The 19,109-nt window shown below is 36.7% G+C and overlaps 1 protein-coding gene across 2 annotated transcripts; it reads right to left on the bottom strand.

Moving 5' to 3' along the window:
- Positions 1-6,792: 6,792 nt before the first annotated feature.
- LOC132609410 (uncharacterized) lies at positions 6,793-17,420 on the bottom strand. Of its 2 annotated transcripts, XM_060323384.1 has the most exons (10): positions 17,268-17,420; positions 11,437-11,763; positions 11,251-11,304; positions 9,942-10,025; positions 9,356-9,481; positions 7,790-7,857; positions 7,418-7,487; positions 7,249-7,314; positions 7,099-7,176; positions 6,793-6,969 (listed from the first exon to the last, which is right to left on the bottom strand). In XM_060323384.1, the coding sequence occupies exons 2-10, from the start codon at positions 11,713-11,715 to the stop codon at positions 6,928-6,930; spliced, it is 867 nt and encodes a 288-aa protein (XP_060179367.1). In that variant the 5' UTR covers positions 11,716-11,763; positions 17,268-17,420; the 3' UTR covers positions 6,793-6,927. The 2 variants fall into 2 exon arrangements, with proteins under 2 accessions (XP_060179367.1, XP_060179368.1); XM_060323385.1 differs by lacking the exon at positions 9,356-9,481.
- Positions 17,421-19,109: the final 1,689 nt, after the last annotated feature.

Here is a 19,109-nt window from a genome sequence, read left to right as displayed (position 1 = left end):
TATATATATTGCATATATATACATATATATATTCTCTTACAAATACATGGCATTAGCTCTACCTTATAAGTAAAAGGACAAATTACATTTATCGGATATTAATAATTCTGAACTTAAACGACCCTTATTTAAAGGGAAATTCTTTAATTCTTTTGAAACCAAAATGATATGCCATGACAGTATTTTTATACGGGAAACTAAACGAAAACATAAGCAGTTTATATATAATCACACATTGAAGCTCGAAGGTCAACCGTATTCTACAGATCCTTAATACTGGGATGCCTAACACCATCCCCAGGGGATCATCAGAACCCTTACCTAGAACTCTGGATTATGAAGCATTTTTCACTGTATTTGAATAAACCCTTCAAACTGGTTTTCCTTAATTACCTAAAAATTAAGTGGCGACTCTTTTCAAAACAAAGTCCGAAAAAACACCAACGAGTTCGTAGTAGCCTTTTATGCCCTAAACCCGCGTAAAAACCGAACCGTTACACCAGCGCATGTAATCCATGATGGGAGTCACATGGCCGACCACCGCTAAAGTGCCCAACCTGTCCTGCCAACGCTGGAGCTGGACACCCATGAAGGCTAGAAATGCATCATCAACGGCGGCTTGATCGTCCCACTGGTAGTGCCGGAGCTCATGACGAACGTCAGGGGGTATACTCTGTATATGCCCAAACTGTTGTAAGACGCGCTAGGGCATGTGGTCCTCAACGAGGTCCAGGTGTATTAGCGGATACCGCGACCTCCACACGGCCTGACCAGCCCTGCAAAAGGCCGGCAACCCATCAAATATAGCAGCGTACGGCATCCATATAAATAGTTGCATAAAATATAAATACAAATTAGTGATCACCAAGTAGAAAAGACATTTAATTAAATTAATAATGTAAAATTAAATAGTGATCACCAAGTAGCATCCTCTCCCACGCCCATAACTGTAAGCGATATTAGAAAATACGATTTTTCAGTCGTCGTTTCAAGAGGCTTGACTCTTTACATTAAAGGAATGCACACTTAAAATATTACCTGGAGAAGAGCAAAAAATCCACACACATCGCTGAGAGGGCCAATAGATGCTCGGCATAGGCATCGGTTGATGTACGCCAAAACAGCACCACCCCAGCTGTAGTCTCCCTAGCGATCCAGATGCTCCAAGAAGGACAAATATCATAAGTTGACATAGGCACCCGATGTGTTCAGGAACAAGATGCCCCCGAATATAATAAGCAGGTATAAACGGGCATGACGATCAACAACATCCTGCTGAGTGTCATCCTCAACAGGATGCTCTGCCAGCAAATAAGTGCAGAGTGCACTAATTTGCAATAGACTCTGTCCCGAGATCTTAGCCGCAACACCAGTTATGAAGTGGGCGAGCCTAGCTAATTCTGTCACCCATGTTCTACCAGGAAGAGGCTCGTACCGAGTGTATAATGGCTCTCCATCTACCCGCAATCCAAATAGGACCTCCACATCCTGAAGTGTAATCGTGGCCTCACCAGTGCGAAGATGGAAGGTATGTGTCTCCGGCCTCCACCGCTCAACTATGGCCATAATAAGCGCCCAATCATGCTGTACCCGACCAACGGACACGCAACGATAGATACCGCCCCGAAACAATATCTCTAAGACGCGAGGGTGTTGGGGCCGCTCGTGTAAAAGAGTCCACGCTCTTTGTAGCCTACGGGGATGGAGCCTAGTCGATATCCCTATAGCACCAGTCCATAATAACTCTGACCTATGATTGTCTTGCAAAGACAATACTGATCTATCATCGGGTCCCGAGTAAACAACGGGCCCCGAGTGAACAGCGAGCCCCTGGTGATCTTCCAGCCCCGGGTGAACAGTAGGCCCCGGGTGATCTTCGGGCCCCAGGTGAACAGCGGGCCCTGGGTGAACATTCCGATCCATGAAATGTAGAAACTAAATTATTCATTATTCTTGAAATTAAAGAGAAATTATATAACTAATTAATTACTTATAGGGAATATGTGAATTATGTTGTATTATATCTTGTGAATAATTAACATGGGATAAACAATTTCACAAATAAATAAAGTAACAAAGTTATAATTAACAAATAATAGGAGATTACTATATTTTTTGTAACTAGTCTCTATGTCAGTGCGTTGCACGAATATTTCTTGTCGATTATTATAATATTATTTATATACTATTGATAAGCAACTTGAAAAAATAATATCTAATTATTATCTTGAATACCATATTCATTTTGAATGTATAAAAATCAAATATTTACTGCCTCGCACGAGTCTGAATATTTGATTTGGTAATTTTGTTATCAATCTTTAGTAGATAGTCTTTTCCAAAAATTATTTTCACTCTCTAACCAAATATTGGAAGAAAATAATTATTTTTCAGAATAACTTTCGTCATATTAAATATGTGGTAAATTTAATATGTGATAGTAAGGACACAGGGATTTGAGTTATGTGATGGCAAAGACTTTTTAGTTAATTAGTTTGGGAATCGAAATTCAGCAGTAGTATTTGCTTAGAACTCTATTTTGAATATGTGATAGTTTTTTAGTTGACCAAAATAGCCAACACAAATATGATATTAGACTAAAAGAGTATTTTCGTCGACCACATATTTGTCTAGAAACTTTGCATTTTATTGTTAACGTATCTATTTATGAAATTCATAATAATTTTTATTTCCGTGAACATATATATTAAAAGAAGAAATTTAACTATTCTTTTTTAAGTTTAGTAGATAATCTTTTATTTATTTATTTGGTATGTTACCTAGTTGACATAGAACATAATTATCTAAATATCGTGTTCTTAACCACAGCTTCATCGAGTTCTCTCAAATTTAGGTTTAGTAGTTATTAGTAGTTAATCTTTTTTGTTTTAATATGTTACCTAGTTGACATAGAATATAATAGCTAACATATATATTCATGCTTTTAAAATAATATAGATTTAACAATTCATAATCCATTAACAAAATAATAATTCATAAACAATTAGCAAAATATCAATTCATAATCAACATTTAAAAACTAATTAATTAATAATGGCATATTTTACAAATAATAGTACATTACTATATTAAACAATGAATAAACAATGAAAAAATTAACAATTCATAAACATTTATCAAATTAACAATTCATAAACGTTTATCAAATTAACAATTCATAAACATTTAACAAATTAACAATTCATAAACATATAACAAATAATAAATTAGCCAAAAAAAAAAAATCGGGAATAGTAGCGAAATGTTACTGCCCAGCTCGATCAACAATTTTTTTTTTTAAATTCACGACGATTAAATGTTAAACATGCTTAGAATATAATGTATTTAACAAATTAATAACAAAAGTTCATAGTAGAAAACCTTAATCGAAGATTGTTGTAGGGTTGTTTTAATCGAGTTATACGCTGCTTTTTTTCAAAATTCAAGCTTAGAATCTTGCTCCTTGATTTGAACATACTGAGAATCTAAACTTTCCCGACGAAAATTAATAGAAAACGACGCTATTTTAAGTGTTGTCCACCTTAAAAAGCCCTCTAATGGCGTTTTTGAAATTTTTTTTGCCAATGGAGGGGACCAGTGGTGGAACCCGTTGAGGTTTTATGTTGGTTCCTATAGTGTAGTATTTTACTGCGCTAAAGGAGAGGCAAATACCCTTTAGCGCAGTAAAATATTGCGTTAAAGGACTTAACCGTGCCGTTACGGTTAAGTCCTTTAAGGTACTTTTGTACCCTTTTTTTTTTCTGAGGTATTTTGGCTCACTTGGTCTTTTAATGGGTCATTTTGGTTCCGGACTCAGGAAAAACATAATTATATTTAATATAAAAATAAGAATGAGAGGGAAAAAAATGACAAAAAAATAATTTTATTTCCAAGCCTAAGAAGGGTGCCACCAGTATTAAGATTCCTTGAAAAGAACCTCACGATTCTACAAGCTGCACTAATTTTTTATGTAAACACAACTTTAATAAAAGACAATACTCAAAATTGTATGAATAGTAAAAATAAAGCACACAATTATATAACCAATGTAAAGAGGATGAAAAAAATACTTGTGAGGAAAGATTAAGATTAATACAAATCGCTATTCCAATATTGTATCCAAAGTATACGGCAGAAACAAAAAGAGACAAAAGAACGGCAATTCAATTTAGAAAGGAAGTTCTCAGGTTACAAAAATAAAGCGCACAATTTCATAAATATAACCAATGTAAAGAGGATGAAAAATACTTGTAAGAAAAGATAAATACCAAATTACTTTAAGCTACATTCACCGCATCAAAAGAGGCTTTTAGTGGTAATATATTTTCCTTTTAGCGGTAATAGTTATTGTCACAACAACATTTACCAGCAACTGATTAATGTCATTAGATCCAAGGTCGCTAAAGCCTTTAGCGGCATTTATTGTTAGGGCTAAAAGTTTGGTATTGCCGGTAATAATTGATTCTAGAATATAATTAGCGGCAATTAAGTTATTGCCGCAAATTAATTGCCGCTAAAAGCATATTTTCCAACTTCGTATCCAAATTATTACAGAAACAAAAAGAGACAAAAGAACAACAATTCAATTTAGATAAGAAGTTCTCAGGTTTAAATCCTAGCGGGAGGAAATAAACATTAGGTAATTTTATTCATATTCGTCTATTTAAACTTTGATGAATAGAGTTATCCCGTACCTATACTGACGAGTGATAGCAGGTACCACATAAAATTAGTCCAGGCGACAGCGTGACGCCACGGTTATCAAACGAAAGGATGGAAAAATATACGGATGAAACCCACAGAATAGCCACTGATTTTCAGTAATCAATTACACAACTAAATACTCACAGAAGTAACCTACAAATTACCATTCAAAGAATTGATGTTTAGATGTCGTAGAAGTTGTTGTGTCTTGGTGATGATTCATTTTACTCTCCCTTCTGAATTCTTGTATTCCACCAATCGCATGTAACATATAATGAGTTGAAATTGTAGTTATCTTGTTTCGTGCTTTGGCAGGGGAAATTAAAGTCACCCCCGCACGACCTTTCTTATCACATAGGGATGATGCGATTTACTGAGGTAAGAAAAAGATAGGTCCAGTTTATAAAACGTGAAGCAATGGGGTGTTATAGACTTGAAAAGTCATAACTGTCAATTTATTAGGTGTGATTAAACACATTAAACAGGTTATGAATATGATTTTTTAGAATAAGAATAAATGGGAAAAGTGAAAGGAGAAAAAAGATAAATAGGTTTTTTGGCCATAGAGAGGTGTCACATCACCTTGTCTATGCCTAGCTTTATATTATATATAGATTTGCATACAAATTGAGCATGTGGATCGATAAGGAGTCGAGCTTTGTTTAGTTGGCATCGAGAGGTGAGTAGTGACCTCACAACTTGTATTTTCATAAACTGCATGATATACATGGTTTTGAAAATAAAATGTGTTATCAAAAGTTTTGAATTTACATGTGGGACAAGTCCTTTACTTGAAATGATAATGTTTTATTACTTGAGATTTTTACCGCTTATTTTAAATGCTTTCATTGTTACTAGATTTGTTTTACTGTTACCAATTTCCCTCGAATAGGGACTTGCCGTTATATTTGATTCCTTTTGCAAGAGTCCGCAGTTATTTGGTTATGTTCAAGGTAGGGAGTCGCCCCAATTACATGATTCGTTCTTCAAAACCTGCCAAACATAAATATTTGGTATGACACAATGTTTACCGAGTCTATTACCGAATTGTCCATTGATTTTTGTTTACATGGAACACGTGAGACCAGTTATTACTACAACAACAACAACAGCAAGCCCAGTATAATCCCACCATGTGGGGTCTGGGGAGGGTAAAGTGTACGCAAACCTAACCCCCACCTTGAAAGGTAGGGTTGCTGTTTCCGAAAGACCCTCGGCTCAAAAGAGGAGAACAAAAGAGGAAAAACAAGACAAAAGGTTAAATAGGATCAAGCATATCGAAAACCTGAAATCAAGGAATAACATTTGTAATCTAATTATTATAGAATGTCATTAAAACGGTCGTGGTTAGTGTTGTTACTTACTGAGCCAACAACCCACTCCCCACTACTTTTTTTTTGAGACAACAGTTTATGCAAACGAGAATTTCGTTAGCTAATGACTAATGAGTGTGAATTTACAGGTCCAATGAGCCCCGCATTGCTTTTCGATCGTGGGGAAAAAAGATTAGTTAATTGTTATGTCCTTTGCTTAAAACTCTTAAAGTCACTCTATTAGTCAGTTGTGTTTGTGTAATGAGTATTCTTTCATTATTATAGACTTGCGACTAGTATTACACTTTCTTTCCTTGTTTTGGAGATGGTTTTAGTCTTATTATGTCGCAGATGGTTGGCCGAGGATGGTTGTGACTTGTGACTTTGTTTTGGTTGATATGGTTGGCTGTGTAGTTTAGATAGGAAATCTTTGGTCAGCTCTAAATATAGGGGGAACTTTGTCTATAAAATGCCAATGAGGCTTGCTTGGGCGCTAGCTCCTAACCGCCGGTCACTGTCCTGAATTGGGTCGTAACATCTGAGGTACGGTTTGAACTTGTAACATGCGTCTAATCCACATTTTGTGTTGTCTCATTTATCACGCAACCAAAGCTCTAGGAACAAAGAATCAATCTATTTATGGTTTATGGTTTATGGTGTATGAGAAAAAAAATAATCTAAATCCTCCTCTTGTACTTCTCATCCAGTCCATTAATTTCAGATCTTAAACACACATAATATGAAGGACAGATCAGAGTATAACAGAATCACCAAGTGAGAAACTATAAAAACTTCTTTCTTTTATAAATGAAAAAGTGAACAAAAAAATATTACACACTGGAAACTGAGACTAAACAAGCATGAAATAGAGCTAAGGCAGTTCAACCTTCAATCTCTTTTTTAGTAGGCTTTATCTTTTCCGACAAATCGTCATACCATCACCAATAGGCACCTTAGCAAAGCCAGAGAAATGATGTCAGAAATATTTCATAATTTCTTGGTCTAAGATATTTCAAATGCGAAAAAATAAAAAGACAAAAATCCCAGAAGAAGAAAGAAACAAGGAAATTCTCATGCTTACCATACTGATGTCAACGCGGCTATCCTCCATTAAGGTTTCATTAAATTTTCTAATGCTAAGAGTCTTGGAATCACTTACCTGCCAAAATAATCAGTTAAAGCTGAATCATTTTTTCCCTTTGGAGTTGACAAACTGCAAAAATGTATTTACCAGTGGATCGGAAACTCTTCCATGCCATAGGACATTATCTACTACAATAAGACCGCCAACTCTCACCTGTGAAAGGGAACGGAATTTACAATTTCAAATTGCCAGGCCTTACTAAACTATGCAGCAATACTAGATGTAACTTAAGATGATTTGAGGTCACGCAACACACCAGTTGTAGCAGCAACTCAAAGTACTCTTGATACATTCTCTTTTCTGCGTCTACAAAAGCAAAATCATAGCTGCATAGAGCTGGAGTTATATAGTGAATGACTTTCCTTTTAATCCAACCATAGTCCATTATAGATAGCTTTTTCAGATTAGGCATTTGGCTCAAAAATCACATCTTTTACACCTCAAAATGGTGCTAAGTATAGCTCGAAGCATTCACTTAAAAGGGAAGAAAAATACATTCTATCAAGTTGTCACTCATATATGGAGTTGACAGCAGATTTACGTGCACATTTATAACAAAAAAACAAAAGTCGACAAATAAACAAAAGTCGACAAATAAACAAAAGTTGGCCCTCAGCCAGATATTTACCTGCAACTTTCACCATTTTGAATCAATGACTTCAAAGTATCTAGTGCTAGACCATGTCTCACGTCCACCTAATGGCAGAGCCAAACCATCAGTGATATGACTATCAAGAAATTGCACATACTTATCGTACTTCACCATAAACAAGCATGAATAATGATAAGTCGTTACTAAATGAGAAATACAGTTCACATTCCAGCATTTTATGTTAGGCAGCATGCACGCTTAGCCTCCATAAAGAGAACAGTGTGAAGTGAGATTAAACGAAATTTTTGTGCACAGATGCAGACAATTCAGATAAGTAGACTCAAGTCTTCCAGGAGAATAGTGTGAAAGATGAGGATATATCACATAGAATTAAAAAAGAATGGCTGAGAGATGCTATAGCACTATAGCAGTGTATGTGACAGAAGATACCTAGTAAAATGAAAATCAAGTTATATATAATAGTTTCGCGACTAGCATGTTACGTGACAGTGAATCTGAGGCCTCTAAGCCCATCATATCCACATGATACGTGTTGTGAAAATGTAGCTATCAAAGTGGATGTGAGAACATAAAAAATTGGACAAGATTAGGGGTGTGTTTGGTATGTAGGAAAACATTTTCTCCAAGTTTCTCATGTTTATATTTTGGAAAATATTTTCTCCGGAAAAACAAGTTCCTTAAAAATGAAGAAAATGATTACCTTAATAGAAGTGGGGAAAACAAGTTCCATTATTAGCATTTCAAGCATATTTGTCTCCTCCCCTCCGCCCAACGCTCCCAACCCCCACCCCCACCCCATCCAATCTGCATAGTATTTTTCTAGATTATATATAAATGCTCTTGGAACAATATTTTTTTGCTTACTTAGCAAACATTAGAAAATAAGTAAGAAACTCACTTATTTTCCAAGAAAATATTTTCCTTTCAAACACACCCCAGAAACACACAAAGGGTGGACGTAGCACATATAGAAGAATAAGTTGTGGTCGATGCCTGAGATGGTTTAACTATGTCTTAAGTAGACCTCCAAAAAAGCATCAGTCCATTGGTGCAACACTATGGTGATTGAAGGTAATAAAAGAGATGACATAGACCTAAAATCACATTGAGAAAGTCGTCAAAGAAACACTTGAATTTCTAAAGATCAATGAGACTTACCTGAGTACAGTACATAACATAAACAAAGGATCTATTTAGGCGATATCAACTAGTTGGATTAAGGCTTAGTCGATGTTACTCTTATATCAGGTCCAGTTAGGGAAAGTGTGAGATATAGAGAACCTCTGGGTTTAAAGAGCCGTTGAAATTCATTAGAAGAGATTTCTTTTTACCATTGTTCGGATATGCCCCAATACCGAAACAAATATAGATAAACCATATAACAAATCCCACTTAATTTGGAATCAAGGCATGCTTGATTGATTGATGGATGTATAATAAGGTCAATAACTGTTTCATCCTTAGTAGATTACATCTTATGATTCATATGAAACATATTTTTCAAAAGTTATATTGCATTCTCTCACAAATATAACAAAAAGAATACATCTTATCAATCACACAGGGAAACACCAGAATCACCTTATGTGACACGCCTGCTCGGTCATAATATCTTTTTGCAACTTCAATTGATTTGCCATCTCTTTCACAAGCAATTAAATGACCCCCTTCTGGAAGGACTAGGGCAACAGCCAAGGATGAGTATCCCTGTGGGACAATACGACTCATATTATTGACACCATAAAGGAGAATCAAGTTCCCTTCCTCTCACCCTTTTTCTCTTGATTTTTGTTGCTATTGGCATCATAAAAAACCTAAATAAAGGATTTCTTTTCTTATTATAAAGAACCTACATAAAGGATAAGACAGGTGAAAACTCCAAACTTGTGCCATACAAAATTACAACAGAAGAAGGTGCGCATTATTAAAAACATCTGTGCCACAAATTCACGCTATTCAATACATTGTTGTCAACTAGTCTCAGTTGCAGCCTCATTTTCCAGTTTTTCGCATCTTAAATTTGCTATTTAAGTGGCTTTTGCAGCATAAATTGTCAGCAGTGTGTGCACATTTTTTTGACGAGAAGTACCAAACTATTTAATATGAGGTAAGATAAGCATAACACAAAAATATAAACTATGTAGATGAGTTCATAATATAGACTTACAGTATATGTGCCCACTTCAATGCACCTTTTTGCCCCAAGAATCTGGACGAGCATAGCAAGTAGTTGTGCTTGATCCGGTGACACCTATAACTAAGAATGGCAGTTAGTCAATATTGAAGTCCAGAGCATCTGTCAATCTCCTCAAGAGAATAAATCATCATCAATAATAACTGCCCTAGCTTATATGGCAAATTTATAAACCAATAAAATAAAAGGGAAAATTAAGAACCAGTTCACCTTCAGAGATTTTTGCAGAGGGAGGACATCTATCCCCTCAAGGTCTAAAATTACTAGCATAAAAGAGGAGAATGTGAACTTTCAAGACTTGAAATTGAAAGAGAAAGTTTCCTCCCCATGGCCCCATGTATTATTAGCAAAGTACATGCTCAAGCTGCATCACACTTTAACAAATCCTCTTCCAGAAAAGATTCCCCAATAACCGCATCTCATCGACTTCACAATATGATGAGTGAATCGGATTGTCTTTCATGTAGGGTGTGTTCGGTATGAAGGAAAACGTTTTCCATGGAAAAGGTTTTCCAGGAAAATAAGTGGGTTTCTTTATTTATTTTTCTTGTGTTCAGCATGTAAGCAAAAATATTATCCTAGAAACATTTGTATATAATCTAGACAAATACTATGGGAGGTGGGGCTGGGGAGGTTAGGGGTTGGGGGTGGCTAGGATGGGGGTGGAGTGAAGATAAGATGTGTTGGAGGGTGAGAAGGACACAATTGATGTGGAATGCCACTTGTGGAACTTGTTTCCCTAATTCCACTAGGGAAGTCCTTTTCCTCATTTAAGGAACTTGTTTTCCTAGAGAAAATGTTTTCCACAAATTTTGACCAACCGAACATGAGAAAATTGAAAAACATTTTCCGGCAAATATTTACCTACACACCCTTAAAGTTTACAAATTTTCTTCAACTTAATATAAAGAGTCGGTTTTTACATATTCACTTGAATGAATTACAAAGGATAAACTCATACAACTACTGAGATCTTTTTACTTAAGTCGGACTCAGTCAGTTGTTGCGTGCCATGGAGCCACAAATCCAATAAGCTTCAAAGGAACCAAGGGTCATAATAACATCCATAACCAAATGATACTTAGATTTTTGATTAATGAAGAGACACTTCGTAATTAAATGCAGAAACTTGAGAGGTACCTAAAGTCTTAAGACTAGAAAGAGATTATGTGCATGTATCAAAACAAAAAACAATAGAACAGCAAAACAGAATAGTGTTTACCTTACTTACGAGGAACGTAAAGGAAAATAGAAGTTAGCAAAGTCTTGGCTGATGGATTACCTGCATCTGGCTACCTTGCATTGTTGCTGTCTCCTCCCTAAGTTCACGCAAAATCTGAAATCCAACCAAAACAAAAATGAGTGACTGATAGAGTACCTCCTTCCTTTATTTTTCCTTTTAATCTTTGTTTTCCCCACATTTACTTCTCTTCTCAAATCACAATGAGATGGCAACAGGAACATTCACCTTTGGTTCTCTAACATTTGACAAAATGTAGTCATACAGCTGCGAATCGACACTTATAATTTGTTTACCACCATATCTCACATCACTCGCAACGGTGACTGGACTATCATGGAGTTTTGATGCCTGAAGCTGACAAAAGGAGAGAGGAGTTGTGGGAGACACATGCCTCGTTAAGGCTGACACATCTATGCGGTATACGGAGGGAATGAATTGGCCATTAAATTTAGGTCGAAATAATCCAAATGAATTAGTGCAGCGAAGCACCATCTGGCTGGACATAGGAGAAGTAATCAGCAGCAAATAGAGTCTGTGGAAAAGTTTAACTCCCTGCAAAAGAATAAATATAAAGAGAAGCATTTAGGAAACTAATTTGATACGTTCAGATAGCTTCAGCAACACAAACCCTCTACTTCTTATAATCAGGCAAGTGCAATTCATGCAACTGTATATGTAATCCACAATTTTATTTTATTTTTGGATAAACAGTATCTTCTATTCAACCAAAAAATTGAGAATTACAAACCAAACAGATGCTGACCATCTGCATCTCCATGAATTAACCTATACATACTACCAGCCACTCAACACAACAGTAAAAAAAACTTAACATACAGAACTAAGGAAATGAATTCAGATTTGTCAGGTGCCCTTGCCAGCTTGGTATGCTGTGACCTCTAGTATGTATGTGCAGTACAATTTCCTTGCAAATTTTATCTGCAGAAAAAACACCATTCTGGAACCTGAGCATGTTCCTGTCTCTCCAAATCAGATGAACCATCATTCCAAAAACACAATCAACAATAGCCCAATGCCCAGACTTCTTCTTTGCCCCTCTGTTGATCCACAATACCTCAGATGACCAGTTGACTATGGTTCTAGAATGACCAAGCCAAACCAATAATCTGGACCAAATATACCTTTCACAATATGACATTCAAAGAACAAATGCTCAAACACTTCATCTTCTAAACCACAGAAAACACAAGTTTGAGGAACATTGATGCCAAGTTTTAAGAGTCTATCTACAGTAGCAAGCCTCCTTTGTGCAGCAAGCCAAAGGTTAAACTTATATCTGGGGTGTAGATGTGGTTGCAACATCATCTGTTTCCAAGGGACTCTTTGGTACTGAGGCCTCAGCTTGTGATACAGCTTTGTTATGCTAAAGATATCCTCAGCCTTCTGTAAGTGTAGCAGTCTGCTCATCAGGTCACCTTGCAAGCCCTGAAGCTCATTGATGAGGCTTCTACTTCCTATGATCATCATACAACCCAAGCGGCATTCTTGGGTATTTGCATAGTCTCCAGTGTATTGTTCTTGATATAGAAGCAATGAATCCATTTTATCCGTAAACAGTCCTTCTTCATAGCAACAGCCCATAGATTTGCAATCCGGTTTAATAGCGAACAGGAAGTGGATTCCATAGTTTCATCTTCCACTTTTTCCTAACATTGACCAGTGACAACCAAAGAAAGAGGCAAAGGATACATGTTTACTCCTGGTCTTTTGTTAAAAAGGTCACCAGATTTGAACCCATTGGCTATGGACTTCTAAGTACTGGGATTTATTTTTACTCTTAGAGGCATGGATAAGATAAGCTCCAGTCAGTTAAGATATGCTCTTGATTTGGAACATTTCAGACGTCGGAAAAAAACATGACAATTTGGAGGGCTTCCAAATGCCTATTTTGGAATATCTGGTCGGAAAGAACTAGAAGGATATTTCAGGGGGAAGATTTGTCAACGTCAATTTTCAATCACTCTGTTTACTTGTTAATAAGGATACAAATTCCTATTTCCAGATTGACCTCTATTGTTTTCTGGAAAATTTGAGCTTGTAAAATTGACCGTTTGATGTATTTTGTGTAATCTCCATGCAGTTATACCCTAACTTTGTACAACTTTATGAAATCCCATACTGTCACTGCCCCTCATTAGTTTCGAAGGTACAGAGAGCATGTTTTTAGACATGTAAGGCCTATCACATATCTGATTAATAAGTGAATCTGTGACAGATTGTTGCATATAAGTTACAAGTTCGAACAGAATGTCAAACGTCGAGAAACTCATAGATCAGCAAGAATAGTAGGATTGGTGAGATCTAGCTTTGCTGGTTTCCAGCGTGACGTGCGCTCTACTCACACATCCTTCATTGCATTCTTACCTCTAAACCAAAGCCGTGGGGCCAACCATTTATCTGCCTTGTGAAACATTTCTTCTCCCAAATTTACTCATCTAGGTTCCTATTCATATCTCTGGTCACCCATAAACACCTTCCAACATTCTATAGCTTTCCACCACTGACTGTTCAAGAGGGGAATTTACAACACTCAGACCATTTATCCTCCACCATAATATCTTGTTACCTATCTATTTCTTTTTTTGAGAAGGTAACAGTTTGTTACCCATCTATTTCTACTTCCACATTGTATAACTTCCGGGTGCCCAGCATCTACACCACAGTTAAGAACATAACTTCTGGCCAATATAAAATATAACAACAACAACATACCCAGTGTAATCCCACAAAGTGGGGTTTGGGGAGGGTAGAGTGTACGCAGACCTTACCTCTACCTCCCAGTTTCCGGTAGACCCTCGGCACAAGTAGAAGCAACTCAAAGCAGTATAAATATTTTTTTTGATAAGTAAAAGCAGTATACAATGTCATGGAAAAATACTATAAAAGCATGATAGACAGTATGAAAAAAGGCAGTAGCTATTACAAATCAATACGATAATCAAGATACAAGAAACAACAGAAAGTAGCAGAAATCGAAGGACAAGAACCTATAAGAGTAATAATACGACTCCTAGTATGAACGAATAAGTAGGACAACGCACAACTATCTACTACCCTTCTACTCGAATCCGTGTTCTCCATAGCCTTCTATCTAAGGTCGTGTCCTCGATAAGCTGGACCTTCGTCATGTCTTGTCTGATCACCTCTCCCCAATACTTCTTTAGCCTACCTCCACTCCTCTTGAAACCATCCATAGCCAATCTCCCACACCTCCGCACTGAGACATCTATGGCTCTCCTTTGCACATGTCCGAGCTATCTCAACCTCGCTTCCCGTATCTTATCATCCACCGGGGCCACTCCCACCTTATCTCGGATATCTTCATTTCTAATCCTATCTCTCCTAGTATGCCCACACATCCATCACAACATCCTCATTTCTGCAACTTTCATCTTCTAAACGTGAGAGTTCTTGACTGGCCAACATTCCACCCCATACAATATCGTCGGTCTAATCACCACTCTGTAGAACTTGCCTTTAAATTTTGGTGGCACTTTCTTGTCACACAAGACTCCAGATGCAAGCCTCCATTTCATCCACCCTGCCCCAATACGATGTGCGACCAACCTCATGCGTTGCGTCGCTGAGCTCACACTCCAGGTATTCAGTCTTGGTCTTACTCACCCTGAACCTTTTAGACTCCAAGGTTTGTCACCACACCTCTAGCTTAGCGTTAACTCTGCCTGCGAGCCTCGTCAATCAGAAATATGTCATCCGCGAATGACATACACCATGACACCTCACCATGGATTTTTCGCGTCAATCCATCCATCACTAAGGCAAATAAAAACAGGTTGAGAGTTGATCCCTAGTGCAACTCCATCATCACTGGGAAGTGCTCCGAGTCTCCTCCCACGGTCCTTACCTAGTCTTGGCTCCATTATACATGTCCTTGATCGCCCTAGTGTACGCCACAGGTACACGTCTAGCCCCAAGCATCTCCATAGAACCTCCTTAAGACTTTGTCGTCTGCCTTTCAAGGTCGATAAAAACCATATGAAGATCACTCTTTCTCTCTCTATATTGCTCCACCAGTCTCCTAATAAGGTGAATTGCTCCTGTAGTCGAGCGTCCTAGCATGAATCCGAACTGGTTCGAAAATAGACACGTCTCTCCGCACCTTCATCTCCACCACCTCTCCCAAAATTAAATAGTGTGACTTAGCAACATGATGCCCCTATAATTATTGCAACTCTGAATGTCACCCTTGTTCTTGTACAACGGAACCATCGGACTCCACCTCCATTCTTCGAGCATTTTCACCGACTTAAAAATGACATTAAACAACTTTGTCAGCCACTCCACACCTGCCCTGCTTGAGCTCTTCTAAAATTTCATCGGGATCTCATCAGGCCCGGTCGCTCTTCCCCTGCACATCCTGCGAACGGCACCCTGAACCTCCGCAATCTTTATACTTCTATAATACCCAAAATCGTAGTGCTCCAAATCTCCTAACACAATGTCTCCGTCCCCTTCCTCGTTCAAGAGTTTATGAAAGTATGACTGTCTGTCTCTGTCTAATGAGAGCGTCCTCCACAGTACTTTGCCATCCTCGTCCTTGATGCACGTCACTTGATCCAGGTCATGTGCTCTCCTCTTCCTTGCTTTGGCTAGCCTGTACAACTTCTTATCCCCGCCTTTGTCCTCTAGTTTTGCATACAAGCGCTCAAAAGCTGTTGTTTTTGCCGCCATAACCGCTAACTTTGCCTCCTTCCTCGCCATCTTATATTCTTCCCTATTCGTCCTATTCTCCTCCTCATCCTTGCTTTCTACCAACTCCACATACGCCACATTCTTTGCTTCCACCGTCCCTTGGACTTCTCCATTCCACCAGCAATCCCCTTGGTGCCTACCACGGCTACCTCTCGTGACCCCAAGCACCTCTCTAGCTGCTTCCGTAATGCAACCGGTCGCCCTATCCCACATACTGTTCGCATCCCCACTGAACTTCCAAGCCCCCATAGCCATCAACTTCTCTCCTATCTCCTGGCATTGGCCAATATAAAATATGACCAATATAAATATAATTTCTTTTATTTTCCTTTCTTTTATTTTATTTTCTTTCCTTTTGAGAGGAAGGTCTTTTGGATATAGTCTCTCTGCCCCACAAAGGTAGAGGTAAGGTCTGCAATCCGCATACATCCTACCCTCCCCAGACCCCACTTGTGAGATTGCATCGGGTATGTTGTTGTTGTTGCTGTGGCGGAGCCACAATGCTGGTTACGGGTTTGGTCGAACCCAATAGTTTTGGCTCAAACCCTATATTTGTGTTAAAGAATCCATTTAATATGTCTAAATAATCTATTTAGAACACAGTAAGCAAAAACTATTGTGGTCCAAAATCCATAAACTAAAATTCCTGGTTCCGCCTCTACTAGGATACTGGTCCTATATTTGTTGTTCTTGCTTAATTTGGCCTGGGATCAGTCAAAGCTATATCACAAGCCAAAACTTTTATCTGTCTTAAACTGTAGTTACTTTAACAATCCTACAAATTGTCACTAAAAAGTGCTCATTCCCTATCTGATAGCCACTGTTTATTGAAAAGGTTAACAACCACCATTTTACTTGCTGCTTAATCCTATAATACAATTTTGTTTTAAAACTAATTATAACTGGTTAAGTTGTTGCCATGTGACCAGGAGTGTCACGAGTTCGAGCCGTGGAAGGCTGCGTACAATAGACCCTTGTCGTCCGGCCCTTCCCGACCCTGTGCATAGCGGGGCGCTTAGTGCACGGGGCTCCCTTTTTTTAATTATAAATTATTATAAACATATAAATACAAGATTGTCCGTCAGTCTTTAGGAGATAGTTCAAATTAAAAAGAACCTCTTTCTGTTTGTGAACTCAGTTTCCCCTACTGTTCAAAGACCATAAAGTAAATGTAAAGAGGAATTGTATGGCATAGCATACTAGTAATTAACAAGCAAGCCAAAAACTTTATTCAACGAAAATCAAATGAAAAAAAAAAATAGTTTCAAACCACATGGGAACATTACCCAGAGAAAGAACAAGAAATAGAAATATTGACGAACCTCAAAGAAATATCTGGTAAACTGCTATGAAAATTAGCTACAGAAGCGAGTCTTTGTATTTATTTTCTGTACTTTAGTTTGCTTGCCTGTTCTCGCCCTTTAATGCCACCAACAAAGATAAAGTTGTGTATAGCTAAAAAAGGAAAGAAAAGGATTGGAAAAATTGCTATAAACAATGTTAATTTGATTTGTGGTATTAAAAAATAATTGAATTAAAATAAGCATTTATACAATATAGAATTTAGATAAAAGTTTGTGAATTAACAATGTGAAAATAAATATATTTAAAGATAAGCATATATTTTTTTAAATAAATTATTTTTCTGTAATATTAGATGAGTCTTGTGAAAAGGAAGTGGAAAAATATAATTCTAATGCACACTTTCAACAACAATATACCACTAGTAAAGATTTGATGTAATTCACTAGAGGCTCAGGAAACAAATAAAAGATGTGTATGAACGAGATATCTAGCAACAAGAAAGAAGGAAAGAGATTGAATAGAGGAACTCCTGAGCATTTGGCGAACTTAGATGTGTCGATATTTACAGACTTCGATTATCGTCTCCCATCTGAGCAAAGATAGATTTGGTTTGGGGGATTCACCATTTGAAAGACGAGAGAAACCTATTGGCACAAAACCTTTAAAAGGTCTGGTTTCATCCCACAAATGGGATCTGGGGAGGATGGTGCGTACGACCTTGCCACTTTGTGAAGGTAGAGAGGCACATCCATTCAAGTTACACTTATCAAAATCAAGTATGAAAAGAAAATACAATTGTGAAGACGTCATGCTAAAATAAAGCAGAAGAGTATAATAACAACTTTCGTATACAATAATATAATACTTAGTTAAAGGTTTTAAGAAATGATTAATAATAAGAATAATTATAATATCTAATATTGTGTTTGATTAACGGTTATACAATACTTCGACATCAATATGTAGAATGAAGTACGAAATAACAATATATTCATTAATAATATAAATATAAAAGCATTTAAAAACATAAACAAATTTGAAGTACTTTAATTTTTAAATGTATTATTATCCATGTGTATAATTTTCTTACATTATTAGTAGTATTTATTACTTCTATCGAATATAATAGGAGTACTTTTCTTTTTACTCATATTCATATTCTTGTATCACTACTTCTCCCTTGATTAGACATTGAATTTTGAGTCTCCCGAATAGGCTTTATATGAGGCGAATTTGAAATAATCAGACTTCTATGCGGGTATAGGGACATGGAAACCAAAAAAAGTACTTCCTCCGGTCCACATTACTTGTTAAATTATCCTTTTAATTTATGTTTCTTAATGGGTGTGTAAAAAATATATAATCACCTCCAAAAAATATATAATCACCTCCACCATTTCTTTTCTGATAATTAAATTTCGCGAGTTAGGTGGAATAATAATACATTTTTGTTTTACACACTCATTAAGAAACATTAACTAAAAGGATAATTTGACTAAATTTTTCTTATTTATTATTTATACCAATTTAACACAACTCTCTTTTTTATTAAATAAAATCTCTTGCTCTCTTACAATTTGAATAGAAAAAAAATAGCCCTTTGAGATCTCTTATGTGTTTTTTTAAAAAATCTCTTGTAAAAGGATCATAAAATTGAAAAGAAAATTATAAATGGCCAAAAAATCATTTTCCCCCTGTATTAGTCTATCTCCATATTTATTAAATAAGGGTAAAGGTAAAAACTAATAATTAAGACAATTATTTTGATAAATTTATTTTTAATAAGGGTGATAAGTAAAGTGAACTCGAGGCCGTATTATTTATTATTCCACATAATTCGCGAAATTCAACTATCAGAA

Source organism: Lycium barbarum, chromosome 9 (assembly GCF_019175385.1).
Source record: "Lycium barbarum isolate Lr01 chromosome 9, ASM1917538v2, whole genome shotgun sequence".
NCBI lineage: Eukaryota > Viridiplantae > Streptophyta > Magnoliopsida > Solanales > Solanaceae > Lycium > Lycium barbarum.
Note: the sequence above shows the minus strand (reverse complement) of the source record. Positions and strands in the feature narration are given on the sequence as shown.

Coding starts and splice junctions, on each gene's coding strand:
- LOC132609410 (XM_060323384.1), bottom strand. CDS start 11,715: ATGTCCAGCCAGATGGTGCTTCGCTGCACTAATTCATTTGGATTATTT. Junction 10,026..11,250: donor TGCAAGGTAGCCAGATGCAG/GTAATCCATCAG, acceptor TCTTAGTTATAG/GTGTCACCGGATCAAGCACA. Junction 7,858..9,355: donor GAGCAGGCGTGTCACATAAG/GTGATTCTGGTG, acceptor CTCTGCCATTAG/GTGGACGTGAGACATGGTCT.